At 45.0% G+C, this 21,963-nt stretch overlaps 1 protein-coding gene across 1 annotated transcript in view; it reads right to left on the bottom strand.

Moving 5' to 3' along the window:
- Positions 1 to 314: 314 nt before the first annotated feature.
- CNBD2 (cyclic nucleotide binding domain containing 2) overlaps positions 315 to 21,963 on the bottom strand; it is a gene marked incomplete at both ends in the record, with an annotated part of 49,890 nt that continues 28,241 nt past the window's right edge. The window contains 4 exons of the mRNA XM_079719651.1: positions 315 to 633; positions 7,035 to 7,198; positions 15,539 to 15,659; positions 17,610 to 17,787. Of these exons, the coding sequence (XP_079575777.1) occupies positions 315 to 633; positions 7,035 to 7,198; positions 15,539 to 15,659; positions 17,610 to 17,787 (782 nt within the window). The remainder of the gene's footprint in view (positions 634 to 7,034; positions 7,199 to 15,538; positions 15,660 to 17,609; positions 17,788 to 21,963) is intronic.

Raw genomic sequence — 21,963 nt, 5'->3', positions numbered from 1 at the left:
CCTGTAGACGACCTGCCGGCCTTGCAAGGCATTTGAGTTTGCAACCCCATCTTGCCTCTGTGTCTCCCATCTGTCTCCTCAGATAAGACCCTCCCACTCTGAGGCCACCTCCAGTGATTAACCCATCCCCACCCAGCCTCCCAACCATCCCTTACTCAGTCCCACAAGTGTCCAGAGAGACAGTGCCCCAGGTGCTGCCCCAAACACCTCTCTGGACCCATGGCTCAGCCCTCAGGATCCCCACTGTAAGCCCCGCAACTCCCATGGTGGTTATTCAGGAAACACGAGGGTCAACCCAACATCTTTTATTGATTCTAAACAAGGACCCCTGTATTCTTATACTGAGGCAGGAGTTCTTGGATTTTGTACCGGGGTGCTATAATGGCTTCGACAATCCTCAATGGGGGGAGGTATTTCTGGGGTGCCATAAAAATGGGATGACGAGGTCTAGTCTTCTTGTCTAAGCTACACAAATCCAGCATCACAGCTTCGGGCTTGTAGATCCCTTTCTTCTTGGGCTGGATTGGGGTGAATGGTGGACACTGGCGAGGCTCCACCAGCAGCCGCATCAGGTCCTTCCGGAAGACATTCCAACTGTTCTCCTCGAGGAACTTCTGGCACACATCTTCGTCGCTGAAGGCAAGGCCCAGATGCTGAGGTTCCCACACGAGCTCCTCCCTGCCCCCTGCCCCTCCAGCCCTGCCTCCTTCCAGCCCCGAAACACACTGAGCCCCGTCCCACCTCCGCGCCTTTTCCCAGACTCTTCCCTCTGCCTCCTTTACCTTTCCACACCTTCATCACCTAGACCTGCACTATTCCATGTGGTGGCCACGAGCCACATGTGGCTACTGAGTACCTGAAGTGTGATGAATCTGAATTAGAGGTGTGCTCTGAGTATAAAATACACACCAGATTTCAAAGACTTAGAACAACAAAAAAAGAATGCAGAATATCTCAGTAATTTTTATGTTGATTACATGTTGAAATGATAACATTTTAGATATACTGCATTCAATAAAATATATTATTACAGTTAATTTCACCCGTTTCTTTTGATTTCTTATAACGTGGCTACTGAAAATTTTAAATTACGTATGTGATCATTAGCCATCAGGGGAATGTAAGCCAAAGCCACACAAGATACCACTTATGCCCACTAGGATGACGATAATTAAAAAGACAAATAATAATAAGTGCTAATGGGGATGTGGAGACATTGGAGCGAGGGTTCCAATACATTGCTGCCAGGAATGTAAAATGATGCAGCCACTTTGAAAAAACAGTCTAGCAGTTCCTCAAAAGGTTAAACAGTTAACTTATGACCCAGGAATTCCACTCCTAGGTATATACCCAAGAGAAATGAAAAATATGTCCACACAAAAACTTGAACAAGAATGTTCATAGCAGCAGGACTTCCCTGGTGGCGCAGTGGTTGAGAGTCCGCCTGCCGATGCAGGGGACAGGGGTTCGTGCCCCGGTCCGGGAGGATCCCACATACTGCGGAGCGGCTGGTCCCGTGAGCAATGGCCACTGAGCCTGCGCGTCCGGAGCCTGTGCTTCACAACGGGAGAGGCCACAACAGTGAGAGGCCCACTTACCGCAAAAAAAAAAAAAAAAAAAAAAGAATGTTCATAGCAGCATTATTCATAATAGCCAAAAAGTGGAAACAACCCAACTGTCCATCAGCTGATGAATGAGTAAATAAAAGAGTGGTATATCCATGCACTGGAATATTATTTGACAATAAAAATGAATGAAGTGCTGATAAAACATGAATGAACCTTGAAAACACTATGTTAAGAAGCCAGTCACATATACATGGTTCCATTTATCTGAAATGTCCAGACAAGGCCACTCTATAGAGATAGAAGGTCCATTGGTAGCTACCTTGGACTGGTCTTGGTGCCCGGGCTCTACTCGGCCCCCTTCCCTCATAGCACATGAGGGTGAGGAAAGGGGGGGAGGGTGGAATGGGCTCAGGACTCTGGTTTATTTTCTTCTGAGACCTCAGCAAGGGAAGGGCACACTCAACTTCCACTGACTCACCTATACTCTCACCTAAGGAGGCAACTCTGATAAATCACTAACACATTAGAGCATTCTTCTGGGTAGATTATATTGACCAGGACAAAATCAACTTTGATTCATAGAGATCAACTTAATATAAAATCTAGAGGTCAGGGCCTCCCTGGTGGCGCAGTGGTTGAGAGTCCGCCTGCCGATGCAGGGGATACGGGTTCGTGCCCCGGTCTGGGAGGATCCCATATGCCGCGGAGCGGCTGGGCCCGTGAGCCATGGCTGCTGAGCCTGCGCATCCGGAGCCTGTGCTCCGCAACGGGAGAGGCCACAACAGTGAGAGGCCCGCATACCACAAAAAAAAAAAAAAAAAAAAAAAATCTAGAGGTCAGAATGGGCTACAAGTTAGCCCTGGTGGTCTCAGCATTGCCAGCGTCAGCTCCTACCAGCTCACGAGAGCAACTCCATGCTCGATGACATCAGGTTGGTAGCTCAAAACCGGCCATGGCGGCAGTATGTGCACCACAGAAACCAGCAAACACTTCCAATCAGGTTACCTCCCACCTCCCAGAGAGCTGCTTGTTGAACATTTCCCAGCACACCACTGGATAGTCTCCAACTAAAAAGTCCCGTTAACTCCCAATTTCTTACATAATAAATAACAGTATCTAACTCTGCTTCACACTTACCATGACCAGGCACTTTACACTTGTTAACTCATTTGATCCTCAGGACCACCCCATTTCACAAACATGGAAACTAAGGCTCAGTGGGGCTAAGGAATTCATCAAAACCTATGAGGGGGCAAGCACGTGCTTACAGATTCTTAAGGGATCTTTTTTTTTTTTTTTGATCCAGAGTCCAAGTTAAGACAGACAAGATTCCACATAACCTCCTGATGCCGACAGTCACGTTGATTTCTAGTCTAGCCTTTCACTAAATGGGGCAGCTCTTCTAAAGTCCTCAGCTTCATGCAGCAATTCCAGTTCCACTCTCTGCCTCGCTTGAACTGAAAGTGTCATCTGTCCTTGCAGGATGCAACACTTCAGCCTGTGGTGCCCTCAGCCACAACCCCTCCCCATGCCTGCCTGGCAATCCAGCACTAGATCACACTCTGTGCTTTGGTTTTAGGCTGCTCTTCATTTGGGCCCTTGGAGATTTCCCTTCTTTCCTGTGAACTCAGTTGTTCATATTCTACATGGGGGAGAGGCTTCAGATAATCTAGCCTGTAGCATCCACAGGACAGGTGTCTCACCAACTGACTGTGTGATCTTCAGGATGTCACGTCCCCTTTCCTGGGCCTCACAGTCCTCAATTAAAACATGGAGGATTTGAGCTAGATAATGCTTATATTTTCTGCCTGCTTTAGCAGTCTAGAAAGCCATGAGTTCAACAATTAATGAATAAGCGAGAATTCTATCTGTCAGCATTGCAGATGATTGCAGCAAAGTGCTGACTGGGCAGCACAGATGCTGAGTGCCCAAACATCTGCCACCCTCAAGTCTACATAAACATCTGAATTTCAATTCAACCAACATTAACTGACACCCATCATGTACCAGATGTTATGTGAGAAGCTAAGGCTCCTTAAATCCTTTTCTTTTTTTTTTTTTTTTTTTTGTGGTACACGGGCCTCTCACTGTTGTGGCCTCTCCCGTTGCGGAGCACAGGCTCCGGACGCGCAGGCTCAGCGGCCATGGCTCACGGGCCCAGCCGCTCTGCGGCATGTGGGATCTTCCCAGACTGGGGCATGAACCCGCATCCCCTGCATTGGCAGGCGGACTCTCAACCACTGCGCCACCAGGGAAGCCCCCTTAAATCCTTTTTTGAGTAGCTATTTTCTAAATAGCTATTTTTTATGTTGGTAGTATGCAGGAATCAGAATTGGGGCATCGCTGAACTGCAAGGAACCACCAGTGTTTCCCAACTTTTTTTTTTTTTCACAAAACTGCCCCAATTTGGACCATAGCTACATATCATCTATTATTTTATTAATGATTTTTTAAATTTCTACTTAGTTTCTTTTACTTAAGTATTTACTTTGGCTTTGTTCTAAGCAACAAGTTTGTCAAATCGTGGGTTTAGTGAGCTAGTCATGTTTTTCTAGGTCACACTAGAATAAATACATAGCTGTTTACAATCCGTGTACCACCTAAAGTCATCTTGTAAGCCTTCTGTGAATATGATCCATACTTCGGGAAACATTGTTCTAGTCTAATTTTCTTGTTTTGTAGATTGGAGTCTGAAGCCTAGAGGAGGGAAAATGACTTATCCAAGGTCATATGGGAGTGAGGGAAAAGACTTATCCAAGGTCACATGGATCCCATATCAAATTCTTTCTTGTGCTTATTGGACACAGCTGAAGCAACTCTACAGGTTTGCTTGCCTTCACACCTCTTTCTCAACCACAGGAATCACTTGCTTCCCACACCTGCCCACAAAACGATGTCTGATCACAGCATCACCACAAGAAAAGAAAAAGGAGGGAGGATGCAAAATTGTACAATCGGTATGATCTCCATTATGAAGCTCTGTGTGCCTGAATGATAAATACCTATTTGGTACACAGCCATGTGGTAAAAAAAAAAATACAGAAAGGAAATACATAAAACGCTAATTGAGATTGCTGGAGGAATGCAAATGCATTTAAGAAGGTCTTCACCTTCTTAAATGTTCAGCATTTTCCAGTTTTCCCTAATGAGTGTGTCTCATTTATTCATTCACTCACCCAACGTTTATCACGCATCTACCATGTGCCAGGTACTGTACAGGTGCTAGAGATGAAAGGTGGATAAAGCCCAATCCCTGCATTCACGAAGCAATTGACCAAGTGGTGGAGAAAAACTGTGCGAAAACTACGCAGCTCTAAACAGCTGTAATATAACGTGGTGTGGCCACTGTGAGAGCTACGTAGGGAGGATTACGAGTGCACAGAAAGGGGTACTTAGCCCAGCCTGGGGTCAGTCATGAAAGGTTTGCTGGAGGAGATGAATCTTAAAGAATGAGAAGAAATTTATCAGAAAATAAAGGGGAGAGGAGCAGGATTGAGGGGTGGCATTGCAGGCAGGGGGCCTGCACTGGCAAAAGCAAGTATGTGCAGGTCCAGGAGGCAATCTGCCTGGGTTGCTGGAGTGGGTTAGAGGTGGCAGGAGGTGCTGCAGGGGAGTTGAAGGGCCAGAAAATGAAGGGCCATTTACATGGCATTGAATCTGCACTGTATCCTACAGGCAGTGAGATACCACTGAAAGGTTTTAAGCAGGAGTTTAACACAGCCAGATTTGGGTTTCAGCAAGAGCAAAGTATGCAGAAAGGATCTGGCAGGGAGAGACCGAGGCAGGGGACCAGCGGTAGGACGGCTACAGGAGTCTCGGCTGGGGATCCCAAAGTGGGGGTGAGGGTGTCAGCCAGGAAGGTGAATGAGATCCACTGGGCTGTGTGAAGAAAACAGTAGGACTCCATTTATATTTACCTTTGTCTTATTCTTTCTAAAGATCTATTTGTTGCATGTTTATAAAATATATGATATATTCATATAGCAATATATGGGCATAATAAATAAAAATAAATTAAATAACATATATTATTTATATCACATATATATTCTAGGGGGTATACACTCAAACACTCCTTAGTAATAGCGGTGTTAGATCAAAACAGTTTTGTGACCAGTGGTCCAGACAATAAATTCGTTTTTACCTAAAAATTAGGTTTTTTTTCACACTATAAAAGTATTCACTCAGGGCTTCCCTGGTGGCGCAGTGGTTGAGAGTCCACCTGCCGATGCAGGGGACACGGGTTCGTGCCTCGGTCCGGGAGGATCCCACATGCCGGGGAGCGGCTGGGCCCGTGAGCCATGGCTGCTGAGCCTGCGCGTCCGGAGCCTGTGCTCCGCAACGGGAGAGGCCACAACAGTGAGAGGCCCACGTACCGCAAAAAAAAAAGTATTCACTCTGGAAAATTTGGAAACTAGGGAAATATAAAATCTTTTTTATCAAATCTTTCAAGATAAATTTTTTTAAATTATAAAAGTAATATATCATCATTAACAAACATTTGGAGAATAAAGGGAAAAAAACCCACTTGGAATGTCATACCCTGACAACAACTTTAAAAAGTATATCTTTTTTTCCCTCATTATAAAAGAAATGCATACTCACTACAAAACCAATTACACATCAGAGGAATATATAACTATAACCAGAAAGTCCCTTTTAGTCCGACCTTCCAGAGAGAATGACTATTACAAATTGGGCAATACTACAGATACTATCACTTTTGCTCATTTTCCTTCTAGATTTTTCTCATGTGTTTTACAAAGGCATAGTCATAGTATGTATATACACAATTTTGTACCCTATCCTTTTCTTGTAGCATTTTATCACTCATTTAGTTATGATTTTTAAATAAAAGTTACTTTCTATCAAGGGAATGTACCACAGTTTTCTAAACTATCCCCCTGGTGTAACACATGTGGGTAAAGGTGGTTGTTTTTCTATTATGAATATGGCGGCTACGAACATCTTAGTGTATGTAGCTTTCCCTATAATTAGTTACATACAGATAAATTCACAGGTAGACCATTGCTTCAAAGGGTAGGAACAGTTTTGTGGCCCTTGAAACATTATTATCTAAAATTATTGTCAAAAGGATTGGGCTTCCCTGGTGGTGCAGTTGAGAGTCCGCCTGCCGATGCAGGGGACACGGGTTCGTGCCCTGGTCCAGGAAGATCCCACATGCCGTGGAGCGGCTGGGCCCGTGAGCCATGGCCGCTGAGCCTGCGCGTCCAGAGCCTGAGAGCCTGTGCTCCGTAACGGGAGAGGCGACAACAGTGAGAGGCCCGTGTACCACAAAAAAAAAAAAAAAAGGATTGAGCCAATTTCCAGCGTACCAACAATTATCAGTTTCATTCCACCAGTGTCAGCTTTAGGTCATCACTTTTTTCTTCCTTTTACCAAAATAAGAGGCAAAAAAATTGTTGATTTGATCTGGTGGGAGGTACGCACATTTACAGCACTGACCTGGGGTACTTGATCTCGAACTTTGACAATTTTTCTATTGTCTTACTGTCAATCAGTTCGCAAAACTTCTCTTTCCTAATCCGTATCACCTCAGCTCCCAGGCTCACCAGGATCAAGGGCCGAGTGTCATGCTGGCTCTCCGGAAGGAGGATCTGGTGAAGGCCCTAGAAAAAAGAAATCCCAGAAAGTTCGAGACCATCCACTTGTACAAGCAGATTTTCAGGGTAGGCAAAACAAGGCCCCGACCAGGAGGTGAATCCATCTGGGGTCATTCAGCAAGTGACGGGGAGAAGTCCAGAACTCCCTTTGCTAATGACATCAAAGTCCTGGGGCTCCTCACATTAGAAGAGCCCTCAAGGCACTTTGTCAGCTGTCCTGCTCACGGGCAGCAGGCTCTGCAAGAGTCGCACTCGCATAGTCGCTTGCCGGGCGACGGCATTTTATAAGCTTTCCCCGGTGTCCAGTCTCGACTCTTCTTTGTGCCAGGCCAGCCCGTTTTCTCTTCCTTATGACTATGACGGACAGTTCATCCACCTCTTCTACATCTTCCCTTTTACAGCTGTCACACCCTCCCACACCCTTTCCTCCAGGGCTTCCTTCATAAGCGTGTGTCGCCTTAGTTCCTTCCGTCCCTCACGGGCTCTGGGGCCACTGGTAGTCCCTGTGCGGCTCCCGTTGCCCCTTGGGCTCCCTGGAGTGGATTCCTACTCAGTTATATCTGGAAGGGAGATGAAGGTCAACAGGCACAGCTTTACAGAGTGTAACCCCCTTTGTAAGGAGACACTCTGAGATGGGGCAAAGCCAGGACCAGAGTCTTTGCTGCTGAAACCCCAATCCAGGGCTCACTCAGCCTCTCGGCTATTAAGACTCAGGGAAGGAGGGGAGGGGAGGTCAATGGTCTGGAGCCTACAATGCCCAGCTGTCTTGGGCTTAAGAAGACATCAGCCAGGGCTTCCCTGGTGGCGCAGTGGTTGAGAGTCCTCCTGCCGATGCAGGGGACACGGGTTCGTGCCCCGGTCCGGGAAGATCCCACATGCTGCGGAGCGGCTGGGCCCGTGAGCCATGGCCGCTGAGCCTGCGCGTCCGGAGCCTGTGCTCCGCAACGGGAGAGGCCACAACAGTGAGAGGCCCACGTACCGCAAAAAAGAAGACATCAGCCATAAACCAAGAGCTCTGTTCTATGGAGGCCGTGTGGGATTGAGAATAATCCTGCTTCAGAAGAAAGATCCATATGTTTACTTGTCATGCGACTTTGGGCAAAGTTATATGTCCCTGGGCCACTGTTTGCTCACCTGTGAAACAGAGGTGAAAATACCTGCCCTGCATGTCTCTGAAGGATTCTCAGTTTGAAAGGAGATGTGAAGTAGGGTTTGGAACAGCTTCCCCTTCCCCGCCCTCACCCACACTACCACCATTTGGGTTCCAGACCTTGAAGAATGACCATCTACTCTGAGCCCTGGCCTTGTCTCTCCTTGGTAAGACTGGAATGGAGATGTGTTAGCTTTCTTATGAAGTTGTTGAAGGTCCAAACAAGATGGTGTGTGTGAGGATGCTCTGGGAGACGTGAAGCCCCCCACTTTAGTTGTGCTCAGTGCGATGGGCATAAAGGCCCTTCTGACCAGCGCCAGGCCTTGCACAGAAGCCAGATGGCTGCTCTTTAGTCAGCTCCTACTGTGTGGGAGAAACGTGTGTAGATGTAATCCTCACAACCACCCGGGGATACAGGAATTATCAGCCTCAGATGTGGAAAATAAGGTTCAAAAAAGGAAGTTTACTTGTCAAAGGTCACGTATCTTATAACAATAACAATGATGACGATGATAATGATGACGACGATGATGATGACAGTGATGACAGCACCAGCTAATGTTTAATGAGCCTTCACTAAATCCCAGGCCCTCTTGTAGCTTTAGGGTGTGTTAGCTCATGGAACCCTCACTAGAACCCCATGAGGTGAGTCCTTTTATGATCATCATTTTACAGAGGATGCTGATGAGGTTAAGGAACTTGTCCAACATCATACAGCACGGAAGCAATAAAGCTAGGATTTGAACTCGGATGGGTCTGCCTTTAGAGTCCATGCTTTTAACCACTACACTCTGAGGAAACTGAGGCACAAACTTAACTAACCTGCCCAAGGTAACAAGACAGAAAGTGGTGGAGCCGGGATTTGAACCAGCAATCTGTCCAGGGTCTCACTGAGGGCAGCACCGTCAGCAGGCACTGTTATCCACCTCCACCCCACCCCACACGTTCCAGCTGGAGTCAGGTCTTCAAGTAGCTTCCCAAAGCGCCCAGGATAAAGCAGAACTCTTCACTGTGGCCACCGAGGCTTTGGCTATCTCACCCTTGTGAGGCTCCTGCCTCGTTGACTCTGTTCCAGCCATGCTGCCCTCCCTTCCAGTCCCCTCAACAGGCCAAGCTGCTCTCTGCCTCAGGCTCAACCTGCTGTTCCTCTGTCTGGAACACTCTTCCCCCCAGGTTGTCTGTAGTTTATTCCTTTTGTCATTCAGGTCCCAGCTTAAATATTGCTGCCTTAGAGCAGCCTTCCCTGACCACTCCGTTTAGGAAGACCACCCCCTTCAACGCAGCTTTCTGTTCCATTCCCAACAGCAATTTAAAACTTCCTGTGTGTTTGCTGCTTTATCTGTTTACTGTCTGTCTCCAGACTAGATCATTAGCCCCATAAGGGCAAGAATAATGTCAGTTTACTCGCCCACACTGGCACCTTGGGCCACGCTTGGAGCATGATAGATCTTCCAGAAATATCTGCTGAGTGAATGCTCCAACGGAATCATAGAACATTAGAGTCGGCAGCTCACCCAGGTGAATGTCCTCATTTTCTGATGAGGGTACAGGTTCAGAGAGGTAAAGTGATTTGCCCAAGGCCACACAGCAAGCTAATTAGAAGCAAAAATTAAAAGATGTGAGGTGGCCCATCTGCCATCTCCCTGCTGCTCTGCCCAGTCTTGACCAAGTCTGAGGCCTCAGCCCGCCTGTTCCCTGGAGAAGCTGGTTCCCCTACACCCTCTGGCTCAAAAGCTGGGTCTCTTTATTCCAGGGCCCAAGCTCTGCTGTTTCCAGGGCTGACTCAGCTCTACACTCCTGCCTCCAAAGGAAAATGTGACCTCCTACCTCCTGGTAGGTGAATACAGTCACAGCTGTTACCATTCATTCTCCTGCAAATGAAGCCAGGGCCTTGAAAGCAGGGAGAACAGAATTTTACCAAAGGCACACCACAGGCATTTTCTTCAACAGGATCACGTTAATGACTATTTGGTGGTGGGAGTTTCTCTGCTCTGGGTCCTGTGTGGTGAATGAGGCAGTCAGGGCCTTGCTCCGAGCCTTCCAGGATTGCTTAGAGAATCAAGTCCCAAGTCCCTCTTGTTCCATCTTCCACAGCCTCCCACTCCTGTCACCCTCTACCACAGTGGGCAACGCCTCGTATGCCCTGTGGTTCCTCCACAGGGTGCCAGGCATCCCGGCTCCTCCGCGGGCAGCCCACAAGGCTGCATGCACGGCAGGTGCCTGGCCTCAGGTGGCCTGTGTCCAGTCCTGAGCACCTCACTCTGAGACACTGAAACTGCAGGAAAACGGAAGTGAGAAGGCTGGAAACTATATCACATGAAGACTGAAGGAATGGAGGAATGTTTTCCCTGCATAAGAAAATAATTAACAGGGCACAGATGCTGAATGAAAAACATAACAGCATTCTTTAAATACCTGAGAGGCCACCATGTGGCAAGGAAGCTGATTTCTGTTTGTTCTTGGGGGGATGGGTAAGCGGGAGTCGGAGCTCCTTAAAAATTGTAGGAGGCAGGGTTTTACTGAGCAAAAGTAAGAGCTGCTGAAAAGCTCGGAAATACTCACGCGGTATTGACCGAGGGCTGTGCTAGGGCCTGGGGCTCCAGACAGTGCTGGGCTGACCTCCCTGCCTCGGCGGGGGGGTGTGCGCAGGCCAGAGCAGGAGCACTAAGAGCTCAGCACAGCACGGGGTGAGGACCCTGGAGGTTCATGGCAACAACGATGACCATACATCAGAAGACAGTTCCCCCACCTCCAGGAAGACTGAGGTGCATCGCTACCCACCAGGAGGCCTCGTGCCCTCCCTGTACAGCTCACCCGCCCACGCAGCTCCAGCACCTATGGCCCAGCTCCCACAGTGGTCAACTCATGGCCAAGTCTGTTTCACCCATACATCCCCCCTCCACTATTGGATAATTACTTTTTTTTTTAAAGATTTTTTTTAAGGGAACCATTTTTAACGTCTTTACTGAATTTGTTACAATATTGCTTCTGTTTAATGTTTTGGTTTTTTGGCTGCGAGGTATGTGGGATCTTAGCTCCCTGGGGATCGAACCCTCAGCCCCTGCATTGGAAGGCGAAGTCTTAACCACTGGACAACCAGGGATGTCCCTGGATAATTACTTTTTTTCTTTTTTGCGGTACGCGGGCCTCTCACTGTTGTGGCCTCTCCCGTTGCAGAGCACAGGCTCCGGACACGCAGGCTCAGCGGCCATGGCTCACAGGCCCAGCTGCTCCGCGGCATGTGGGATCCTCCCGGACCGGGGCACGAACACGTGTCCCCTGCATCGGCAGGTGGACTCTCAACCACTGCACCACCAGGGAAGCCCAGTTTTTAAAAACAATTAATTTATTTATTTTATTTATTTATTTTTGGCTGCATTGGGTCTTCGTTGCTGTGAGCACACTTTCTCTAGTTGCGGCGAGCGGGCTCTAGAGCGCAGGCTCAGTAGTTGTGGCACACGGGCTTAGCTGCTCCGCAGCATGTGGGATCTTCCTGGACTAGAGATCAAACCCATGTCCCCTGCATTGGCAGGCGGATTCTTAACCACTGCACCACCGGGGAAGTCCCGTGGATAATTACTTTTTAATAGACTTTTTTTTTTTTCCTTTTGTATGTCCTTTATGTTTTCATATTATTCAACACTTTCAGATTCAGGTTTCAGATTCAGATTCTGGCTCTGTGAGCTCCTGACATACATTTACCAGATTTCCATGAGTAATGGAACTCTCTTTATTCATGGACATATATTTATTGAAATTTTAATAACTGACAGTCTCTGTGCTGGGTTCTGAGACAATCCCTACTATAGAGATGCGTATAGACCACTGAGGAAAATATACAAGTTCACAGTCACAGTCACTGTAATGACTTCATGAATAGACTTTTCTTTAGAACAGTTTTAGACCTAACAGAAAAATTGAGAAGATAGTACAGAGTTCCCATATACCCTGCCCTTGGTTTCCTGTTAAGATCTCACATTAACTGTGATACCTTTGTTACAATTAATGAACCAATATGGATACATAATCAATAACTGAAGCCAACGAGTTATTTAGATTTCCTTTTTCTCTTCCACAGTCCTATCCAGGACACAGCATTACATTTAATTGTCATGTCCCTTTAGGCTCCTCTTGGCTGTGGCACTTTCTCAGACTTACCTTGTTCATGATGATCTTGACAGTTTTGAGGAGTACCGGTCAGGTATTTCTTGGGTCGCCCCACTATTAGAATTTGTCTGATTTTTCTCATGATTAGACTGGGGTTATGGGTTATTGGGAAGAGGACCACAGCATGCCATTTTCATCACACCACATCCCACTTTTATCATCTCATATTAAGGGGACATACTATCAGCATGATTTATTATTCTTGATCTTGGCCTTGATCACCTGAGTGAGGAAGCACTGCTCACTCAATGGTTTTTCCTCTGTGAAATGATTCTTTTTTTTCCTCCTTTCTATCATGTACTCTTTGGAAGGAAGTCACTATGTGCAGCCCACACCTAAGGAGCGGTGAGTTATATACCCTCTCTTTTAGGGCAGAGTGTCTACATAATTATTTGGAATTCTTCCGCATGGGAGATTTGTCTTTTCTCCCCTGTTTATTAATTTATTCATTATTTATGCATTATATCAGTATGTCCTTACAGATGTTTATTTTGTACTTTGGGTTATAATCCAATACTACTTTATTTAGTTGTTCCGATTGTTCCAGCTTTGGCCACTGGGAGCTCTTTCAGTTGGCCCCTGTGTTCCTTTGATATGCCCACTCCCGTCAATGTAGGGATTTTCTCCCCAGCACATCCTTACTTCCTGGCACTACAAAAGGCTCCAGGCTCACTCATATATGTCTTGTCCTGGTTCTAGACTCAACCAAAGAGCCCTTGTTTCTTTTGAAGAAAGGTATTAGGAACCAAGATCTGGGCACTATGTGTGCTCATTGCTACTGGTGTGTCATTTCTTCTAGGCCCTGTCAGCTAACAGAGCAAAAGATACATGTTTATACATATATCTATAAATATTTCTTTATGGAACCATCTGTATCTATATTAGGATAGACATAAGTTCACATGATGTCTGTAACTCTAACCCATTACCACATGGATCATTCTAGCCTCCTCCCCTTGCATATCTGTATATTTCCACTCCAGTGGTGAAAAACCTGGCTCCTACCCTCTGCCATTCATTTACTTAATTGATACATTTCAGTATACACGTACAGCAGTATCAGCATTGTTAATCCACACACCCATGGAAAAAACTTTGTCATAGAGTACAGTGCTCATGTGCAGTTCCTTTTGTTTTCAGTCTTAGAGACTCCACTCATCTCCAACGTTACTTAGGTCAGGACCTTTCTCTCCCATCCTCTTCACTGAAGTTGTTTCATAGATTTGTAATATTGTTAGATTCTCTCCTCAGTCTGCATTTCTTCCTGGGGGATCCCCCTCCCCATCTCCTAAATGATTTTTGTTGTTGTTACAAATTGCATACATTAAGGTTCACTCTGTGCTGTAAAGTTCTATGGGTTTTGACAAATGCTTAATGTTTTGTATCCACCATTACAGTAATTACAGAGTAATTTTATTGCCCTAAAAACCCCCTGTGCTTTACTTATTTATCCCTCCCCCTGAGTTCCAAACCTCTGGTGACCATTTTACTATCTCCATATTTTTGCCTTTTCCAAAATGTCACATAATTAGAATCATACAATACTTAATCTTTTCATACTGGTTTCTTTCCCTTAGAAATATTCATTTAGGTAATTCCCTGGTGGTCTAGTGGTTAGGATTCTGGGCTTTCACTGCTGGGGCTGGGTTCAGTCCCTGGTTGGGGAACTAAGATCCCACAAGCCATACTTGGTGCAGCCAAAAAAAAAGAAATATTTATTTAATTTTACCATGTCTTTTCATGGTTTCTTAGCTAATTTCTTTTTTTTTTGTGGTACGCGGGACTCTCACTGTTGTGGCTTCTCCCATTGCGGAGCACAGGCTCCGGAAGCGCAGGCTCAGCGGCCACAGGCTCCGGACGCGCAGGCTCAGCGGCCATGGCTCACGGGCCCAGCCGCTCCGCGGCATGTGGGATCTTCCCGGACCGGGGCACGAACCTGTGTCCCCTGCATCGGCAGGCAGACTCTCAACCACTGCGCCACCAGGGAAGCCCCGCTAATTTCTTTTTATTGCCAAATAATATTTCATTGTATGGATTTATCAGTTTGTTTACATTCACCTTTCCATATAAAGTTTAGCATCAGTTTTTCAATATCCACAAAATAACTTGCTGGGATTTTGACTGGGATTGCATTGAATCTATACATCAAGTTGGAATAAACTGACATGTTAACAATACTGAGTCTTCCAATCCACGAACATAGAATATTTCTCCATTTATTTATATCTTCTTTGAATTTTTTCATTATAGTTATATAGTTTTCTGCATATAGATCCTCAACATATTTTGTTAGATTTATACCTAAGTATTTCATTTTTTGTTACTATTGTAAATGACATTGTGTTTTTTTATTTCAAATTAAAATTGTTCATTGCCTTATACCCTGTGACCTTGCTATAATCATTTATTAGCTCCAGGAAGTTTTATTTGTTCTTTTTTGTTGTTGTTGTTGTTTTGTTTTTTTGATTCTTTAGAATTGTCTATATAGACAATCATGTCATCTGCAAACAAAGACAGCTATATTTTTTCCTTCCCAATCTGTATGTGTTTAACTTCCTTTTCTTAATGCACTAGCTAGAACTTCCAAAACAATGTTGAATAGGAGTAGTGAGAAGGGACATCCTTGCCTTGTTCCTGGGTTATTTTAAAGCAAGTCCCAGATGTCATATCATTTTATCTGTAAATATTTGGATATGTATCTCCTAAATATAAGGACTATTTATTTATTTATTTATTTATAGCTGCCCTGCGTGGCATGTGGGATCTCAGTTCCCCAACCAGGGATAGAACCCATGTCCCCTGCAATGGAAGTGTGGAGTCTTAACCACTGGACCGCCAGGGAAGTCCCATAAGGACTCTTTAAAAAACATAACCACAATACCATTATCATATCTTAAAAAAATCAACAATATTCCTTAATATCACCGAATTTCGAACAGGATGATTTTAAACATTTACTCTCATTACTTAGCACCCCCTGCCCTTTGTGTTACACACTCTATTGTGAACAAGGCTCTCTGCACACTTACCAAGATTTCTCCTTGCTCCACGGTGTGGATCTTCATGTAGGCCCCCACTGCAGCCTCCTTGGGGAGATCACCATACTTCGTATCAATCATGGGACACTCGATGAAATGAGGACACCTGGATCTGCAATTTGACACCTTGTTAAAGAGAACTCATTTGTAACACAGCCAGTTCATGAAGCCCTGGATAAGCAGCTCCCATTCAACTGCATATTGAGATCGCCCCTCCCTTCTCCCAGGTGGTGAGAAAACAGAAAATCAAGCCCCTGGACAAACCGACTGTCAGGATTTGGAGAGGTTTAATAGGGAGAAGACATGCACCTGAGCCAGGCCTGATGGGTGAGAAGTCCAGGCTGGCTGACTTAATGCTCAGCACAAGAAAGGGATTTCTAAGTCAGACCTGTCTAAAAATGGAACAGACTACTTTGAGAAAGAGTAAGCTCTGTCCTCCTGGGGACACAGGAGGTTGGGGCTCTTCTTGAGAGGTAGGCAGAGAAGAGATGGCTTCATTTGTTTGTTTACAAAAACGGGTTTCCCTCAGTGATCTGTAGACTCGGTACTTTGTTCACTTTGGAGTGATTTTTACACAGGCAATCCTGTTGTGCTTTCTTTGGTCTCAGGCTAGGTAGAAGGAAGAGACAAAGTATGCTATCTGGATTAGAGGCAGGGAAAAGATTATTCATCAGCTGAGAACATAGCTGAACTCACCCAACATATACACAAGGTAGGCTTCCATTCTTGCCTCCCAGGACATGCCCAGCCTATGTCTTTTATTTTTTACTGTGGGGACAGCCTGTCCCCTTTTTCCTCACTATTTACAGCAGAGAAACTGTCTGTTCCATCTCTACCTTCAGAAGAACTAGGATTGGGATTTCAAACACTGGATCCTTTGGAAAGAGTATCCATCAGAGGTAAAAACAACAAAGCAACCACAGGGTGCTCATTATGGAGGCAAGCAGGCTGGATCCGGGCACCAGGGAGATTGTGACACTGATACCATTATTAGTATGATATTTTTACTTCATATGTAATGAAGGGGCGGGCACTGAGCTGCCTCTAGGCCAGTGCCCACTGAGTGTCCCTTCCTCTCCAGGAAAGGCAAAAAGCACAGCCTTCATTGTGCATCCACCTTGTTTCTGTCATGACGATCATACCAGATAGCAAGACTGAGCACTAACAAGCTGCTCAGGTTTGAATCCTGACTCTGCCACTTTCTATCCATGTGACCTTGAATAAGTAACTTAATCTCTCCCTGTACCTTGGTTTTCTCACCTGAAAGATGTGAGTGATAATAGCAGTACTTACGTTGTAGGGTTGTTGGGAGAATTAAATTAGATAATCCAGTACCAGGCACAGAGTCATTTCCATAAGTGTTAGCTATAATTATCATTATCTCATTTAACTGCTGGTTTACAACAAAACTGAGACTTAGATGCTGTTAGCTACAGACCAGGAAGCTGAGGCTTAGAGAGGTCAAGTCCCTTGCACAGGGACACAGAGCTAAAGTAAGTGACCAAGCCAGGATTCGAACTCAGATTGGACTGACTCCAAAGCACTTATCTACTGCCTCCCTTAAATGAGCAGACTTTTCTTAAGAAGCTCAGAGTCAAGGAGATATGGGGATGTATGTGTATGTATAGCTGATTCACTTTGTTATACAGCAGAAACCAACACACCATTGTAAAGCAATTATACTCCAATAAAGATGTTTAAAAAAAAAAAAAGAAGCTCAGAGTCAAAAAGGCCCAGTGATATACAAAAAGGCCCAGTGATATACAAACAGAATGTCATCACCAAAAACTGTGTCCTGCCCCTTCTTCTTCGGATGGGTTCCCTGAGAAAGGAAGCAGCCACCACCTAAAGGGGCCCTGTGAGCTGGAGGCAGGGAAGGCAGTCCCCATATCACACCTAGGACCTCTGTAGGCTGCCTTCTGCACACATCCCAACCTTTGGGGTCAAGCTGTGATTGCTACCTCCGCCCCCTCCCCAGCATCCCTGACATTCTGCCCTGTAAGTTATATCCCCCTTTTCAACCAGAATCTGGACCATTCTATCTGTCAAGGGCAAAGCTTACTTGATCTTTGAGCCCAAGGTCTTTGGGAGAGTATTTCCTGAGGTTTTAATCTTCCTACTGAAGCTGGATCCCTGTTGCTCCTGGGCTTTCCGGAGATGCAGAAGTTTCAGAAAACTAAAATCCTGTACAGGATATGACCTGATCTGGAATTCCTTAAATCTCTCCACAGGAGACAGATCTGTTAGAGAAAGCACAGGAAAACACATTAATGGGTCTTTGCATACATGAGGGTTGTGCTGGAGGTGTCTGGAGGTATATCACAATCTCCTGTGTGGCTAGTCTGACGCACGGGGGAATTAAGAAAAACAGGAAAGAAAAACACTGGTTTCCACTATTGTCCCTCTGTGCCAGGTCCTGAGCGAGAGCCTTTACATCCATTACATCTAGACAAATGTCATTAGCCTTATTTAAGAGAGAAAATGAGAAGCAGAGTTTAACACCCAGGAAAGGGCTGAAGCTTGTATTTGAACTCAGCTGTTTCTGATTCAAAGCTCATGTCTTTCCATTAACAGATCACATTTATCTGGGCTTTCAAACTGGGACTGGGGGCAGGAGCAGCAATAAAAAATAAATGGGTGACCAGCCATAGAACCTTGGACAAGTCTCAATCTCCTGGAATCCTCCTAGGACTATTGCAAGCATTACAGATAAAGTATGTGCTATGCCTAACACAGTGCCTGGAACATAATAGGTCCTCTGTGAGCATTAATAAAAAGATCTCCAACATGGGGCTTCCCTGGTGGCGCAGTGGTTAAGAACCTGCCTGCCAATGCAGGGGACATGGGTTCAAGCCCTGGTCTGGGAAGATCCCACATGCCATGGAGCAACTAAGCCCGTGAGCCACAACTACTGAGCCTGCGCTCTAGAACCCGTGAGCCACAACTACTGAAGCCCATGCACCTAGAGCCTGTGCTCCGCAACAAGAGAAGCCACAGCAATGAGTAGCCCCCGCTCACCACAACTAGAGAAAACCCACACACTGCAACTAGAGAAAGCCCGCGCACAGCAACGAAGACCCAATGCGGCCCCCCCAAAAAATAAATAAATAAAATAAAATTTTTTAAAAAATAAAAAGATCTCCAAGAGAATACCACTCGGAAACACTATGCTGAGTGAAAGGAACCAGATACAAAAGAGTACATACTATATGACTCCATTTACATGAAACTCTAGGAAAGACAAATGTAACCTATAGTGATGGAAAGCAGATCAGTGGTTGCCCAGGGCCAGGGGTGAAGGATAGGGATTGACTGGGAAGGGGCACAAGGGAACTTCTGGGGGTGACGGAAATGTTCTATAACTTGATTGTGGTGGTTACAACAGATGTAAATTTGTTAAAATTCATTGAACTACACACTTTAAATGTGTGTCTTTTATTGTATGAAAATGAAACCTTAATGATATTGATTTAAAAAATAGATCTTCTGGGAGTTCCCTGGTGGCCTAGGGGTTAGGATCCTGGGCTCTCACTGCCGTGGCCTGGGTACAACCCCTGGTCAGGGAATGGAGATCCCACAAGCTGTGCAGCATGACCAAAAAAAAAAAAAAAAAACCTCTCCAGTGTTAGTATTAAAATTAATGTTAATAGAAATAAACTCGAACTACACAAGGAGTAGGCCTAGAAAAACATAGCATATATAAAAAAAGCCCTAAGTACAACCTATTTAGAAGGCATTTTAGCAATACTTATCAACATTTTAAATGTGCATAGCCAGTACACACTGAACCAATTACTTGATCCAGTAATTCTAAGAATTTATCCCATATGTTTTTGTGCACAAGTATGCAAAGATAAACACACCAGGAAATTCACCACAGTAGGGTAATAGCGAAAAATTGGAAATAACCCAAAATATCTGTAAAAGGTAATTGGTTTAATTGTGGTATATCCATACAAGAGAATAAAACTCAGCTATTAAGAACCATAGATCTAGACTTCTGCTTCCAGCCAAACAGAGTAACAGGGACTACCCTCCCACCTGAAACTAATAAAATACTGAGCTAAATACATGAAGAATGTGGCTTTCATGACACTGGGCATCAGGCCATGAAGAACCATTATTCCTGAAAGATAGAAAACAAATGGGCTGAGCCCTACTATTGCCCCAGCCGACCACCTAGAGACCTTCTGGGCAATGGTGCAGGAAAGGGAAACCCAGGAGGAGCCCAGCAATCTCTCTGAATTAATGAGACAGAAGTGAGTCCAGGGAAGACAAGGCAGCTGGAGTTCACAGAGCAGAGTCCCAGAGAGGAGAGAGTTGCACAAAGAGAGAACTCTGAAGATCTTCTGAGGGTCCCCTTTGGTCTCAGCTGAGTACTGAGCAATACATGAATGATGTTAGGAAACCACCAGTGGTTAGGCAGCCACTAAGATGGCCCTCAGTGATTCCCACCTCCTGATGGCCACACATTTGTGTACTATCCTCCCGTTAAGTGTGGGCTGGATTTGATTCTAATACATAGAATATAGCAGAAGTGATGGGATATCACTTTTGAGGTTAGGTTTTAAAAGGCTTCTGCCTTGGGTATACTCTGTGTTGCTCTCTCTCTCTCCTGGGGAAGCAAGCTGCCATGTCATAAAACAGCCCTGTAGAGACACCCACAAGGTGAGGGACCAAGGTTTGCAAATAGCCACGTAAGTGAACTTGGAAGTGGGTCCCTCTCAAGTGAGTCTTCAGATGAGACCACAACCCTGGCAGACAGCCGCAACCTCACAACAGAACTTGAGCCAGAGGCAGCTGGCTAAGCCATGCTCAGATTTCTGACTCACAGAAACTGAGAGATAACAAGTATTGTTTTAATCACTAAGTTTTGGGATAATTTGTTATGCAGTAATAGATACAAAAATACTACCTAAGGCTGGGGAAAGAACTACCCAAAATGTTTAGAGGGATAAATAATCAGAGTTCACACAGGACCAGAAATAGTTACTATTCTCAATAGCTAGAATAGAAAGCGTCACAAGCCGTGGGCACCTGTGGAATATTCAGAATGGCTTTGTCTCATGAATGGGGCAAAATTAGCTCTAGATTAAACACTGCTCTGATCTTACCTACCAAAGCCTAAATGCTAGTCTTTAAAAGATCAAAATATTTCCAAATAACTTACCTGCATCCCAGAACAAATCTCAAAAATATTTACAGGAATTTTTAAATATGTAGCACCCAAAATTCACAGCTTCTAGCATTCTGTGAAAAGTTACCAACCATGCAAAGAAGTAGGAAAATATGAACCATATAAAGAGAAGAAAACAATAAACTGAAACTGACCCAGAAATGACACAGATAACAGAATTAGTATGCAAGGACATTGAAATAGTTATTATAATTGTATTCCAAAGAGGAAATTGTGTGTATATTAAGCAGAAACATGGAAATTATTTAAGAAAAAAAAAAGACCCAAATCAAACTTCTAGATATGAAAACTGCAAGGTCTGAAATGAAAAATACATGGATGGGATTAATAGCAGATTAGAAAATGCAGAAGAAAGTCTACTGAACTTGGAGACATAGCAATAAAAATGATCAGAAATGAGAGAAAAAAGACAACAACAAAAAATTAATAGAGCATCAGTGAAACAACTTCAAGCAGTCCAATATACATGTGATTGGAGTCCTCAAAGTGGAGGCGAATGAAGGAAAGATAGAAAAAAAAAATTTTTAATGGTCAAAACATTCCAAATCTGATGAAAAATATAAACCCAAAGATCCAAAAAACTAAATGAACCCCAAGCACAGAAAAATGACAAAAATTTTGTGAAGGCACAGTGTGACCAAATTGCTTATTTGATAAGATCTTTACTGATAAAGAGAAAAATTTTAAACCAACCAGGGCAGGGCAGTGGTGATCACTCTACCATGTACAGGAATATCGAATCACTATGTTGTGCACCAGGAACTAACATAGTGTCGTGGGTCAATTACCCTTCAAAAATAAACAAGCTCATAGAAAAAGAGATCAGATTTGTGGTTACCAGAGGCAGGGGGAAGGGCAGAGGGGGAATTGGATGAAGGTGGTCAAAAGGTACAAACATCTGGGGCTTCTCTGGTGGTGCAGTGGTTAAGAATCCACCTGCCAATGCAGGGGACACGGGTTCAAGCCCTGGTCCAGGAAGATCCCACATGCCACAGAGCAACTAAGCCCATGTGCCACAGCTACTGAGCCTGTGCTCTAGATCCTGTGAGCCATAACTACTGAGCCCACGTGCCACAACTACTGAAGCCCGCATGCTTAGAGCCCATTCTCTGCAACAAGAGAAGCCACCGCAATGAGAAGCCCACACACCGCACCGAAGAGTAGCCCCCGCTCGCCACAACTAGAGGAAGCCCACGGGCAGCAATAAAGACCCAACGCA

The sequence above is a fragment of the Hyperoodon ampullatus genome, assembly GCF_949752795.1.
Source record: "Hyperoodon ampullatus genome assembly, chromosome: 14".
Lineage (NCBI taxonomy): Eukaryota > Metazoa > Chordata > Mammalia > Artiodactyla > Ziphiidae > Hyperoodon > Hyperoodon ampullatus.
The sequence above is the reverse complement of the archived record's forward strand: the minus strand, read 5'-3'. Positions and strand labels throughout refer to the sequence as shown.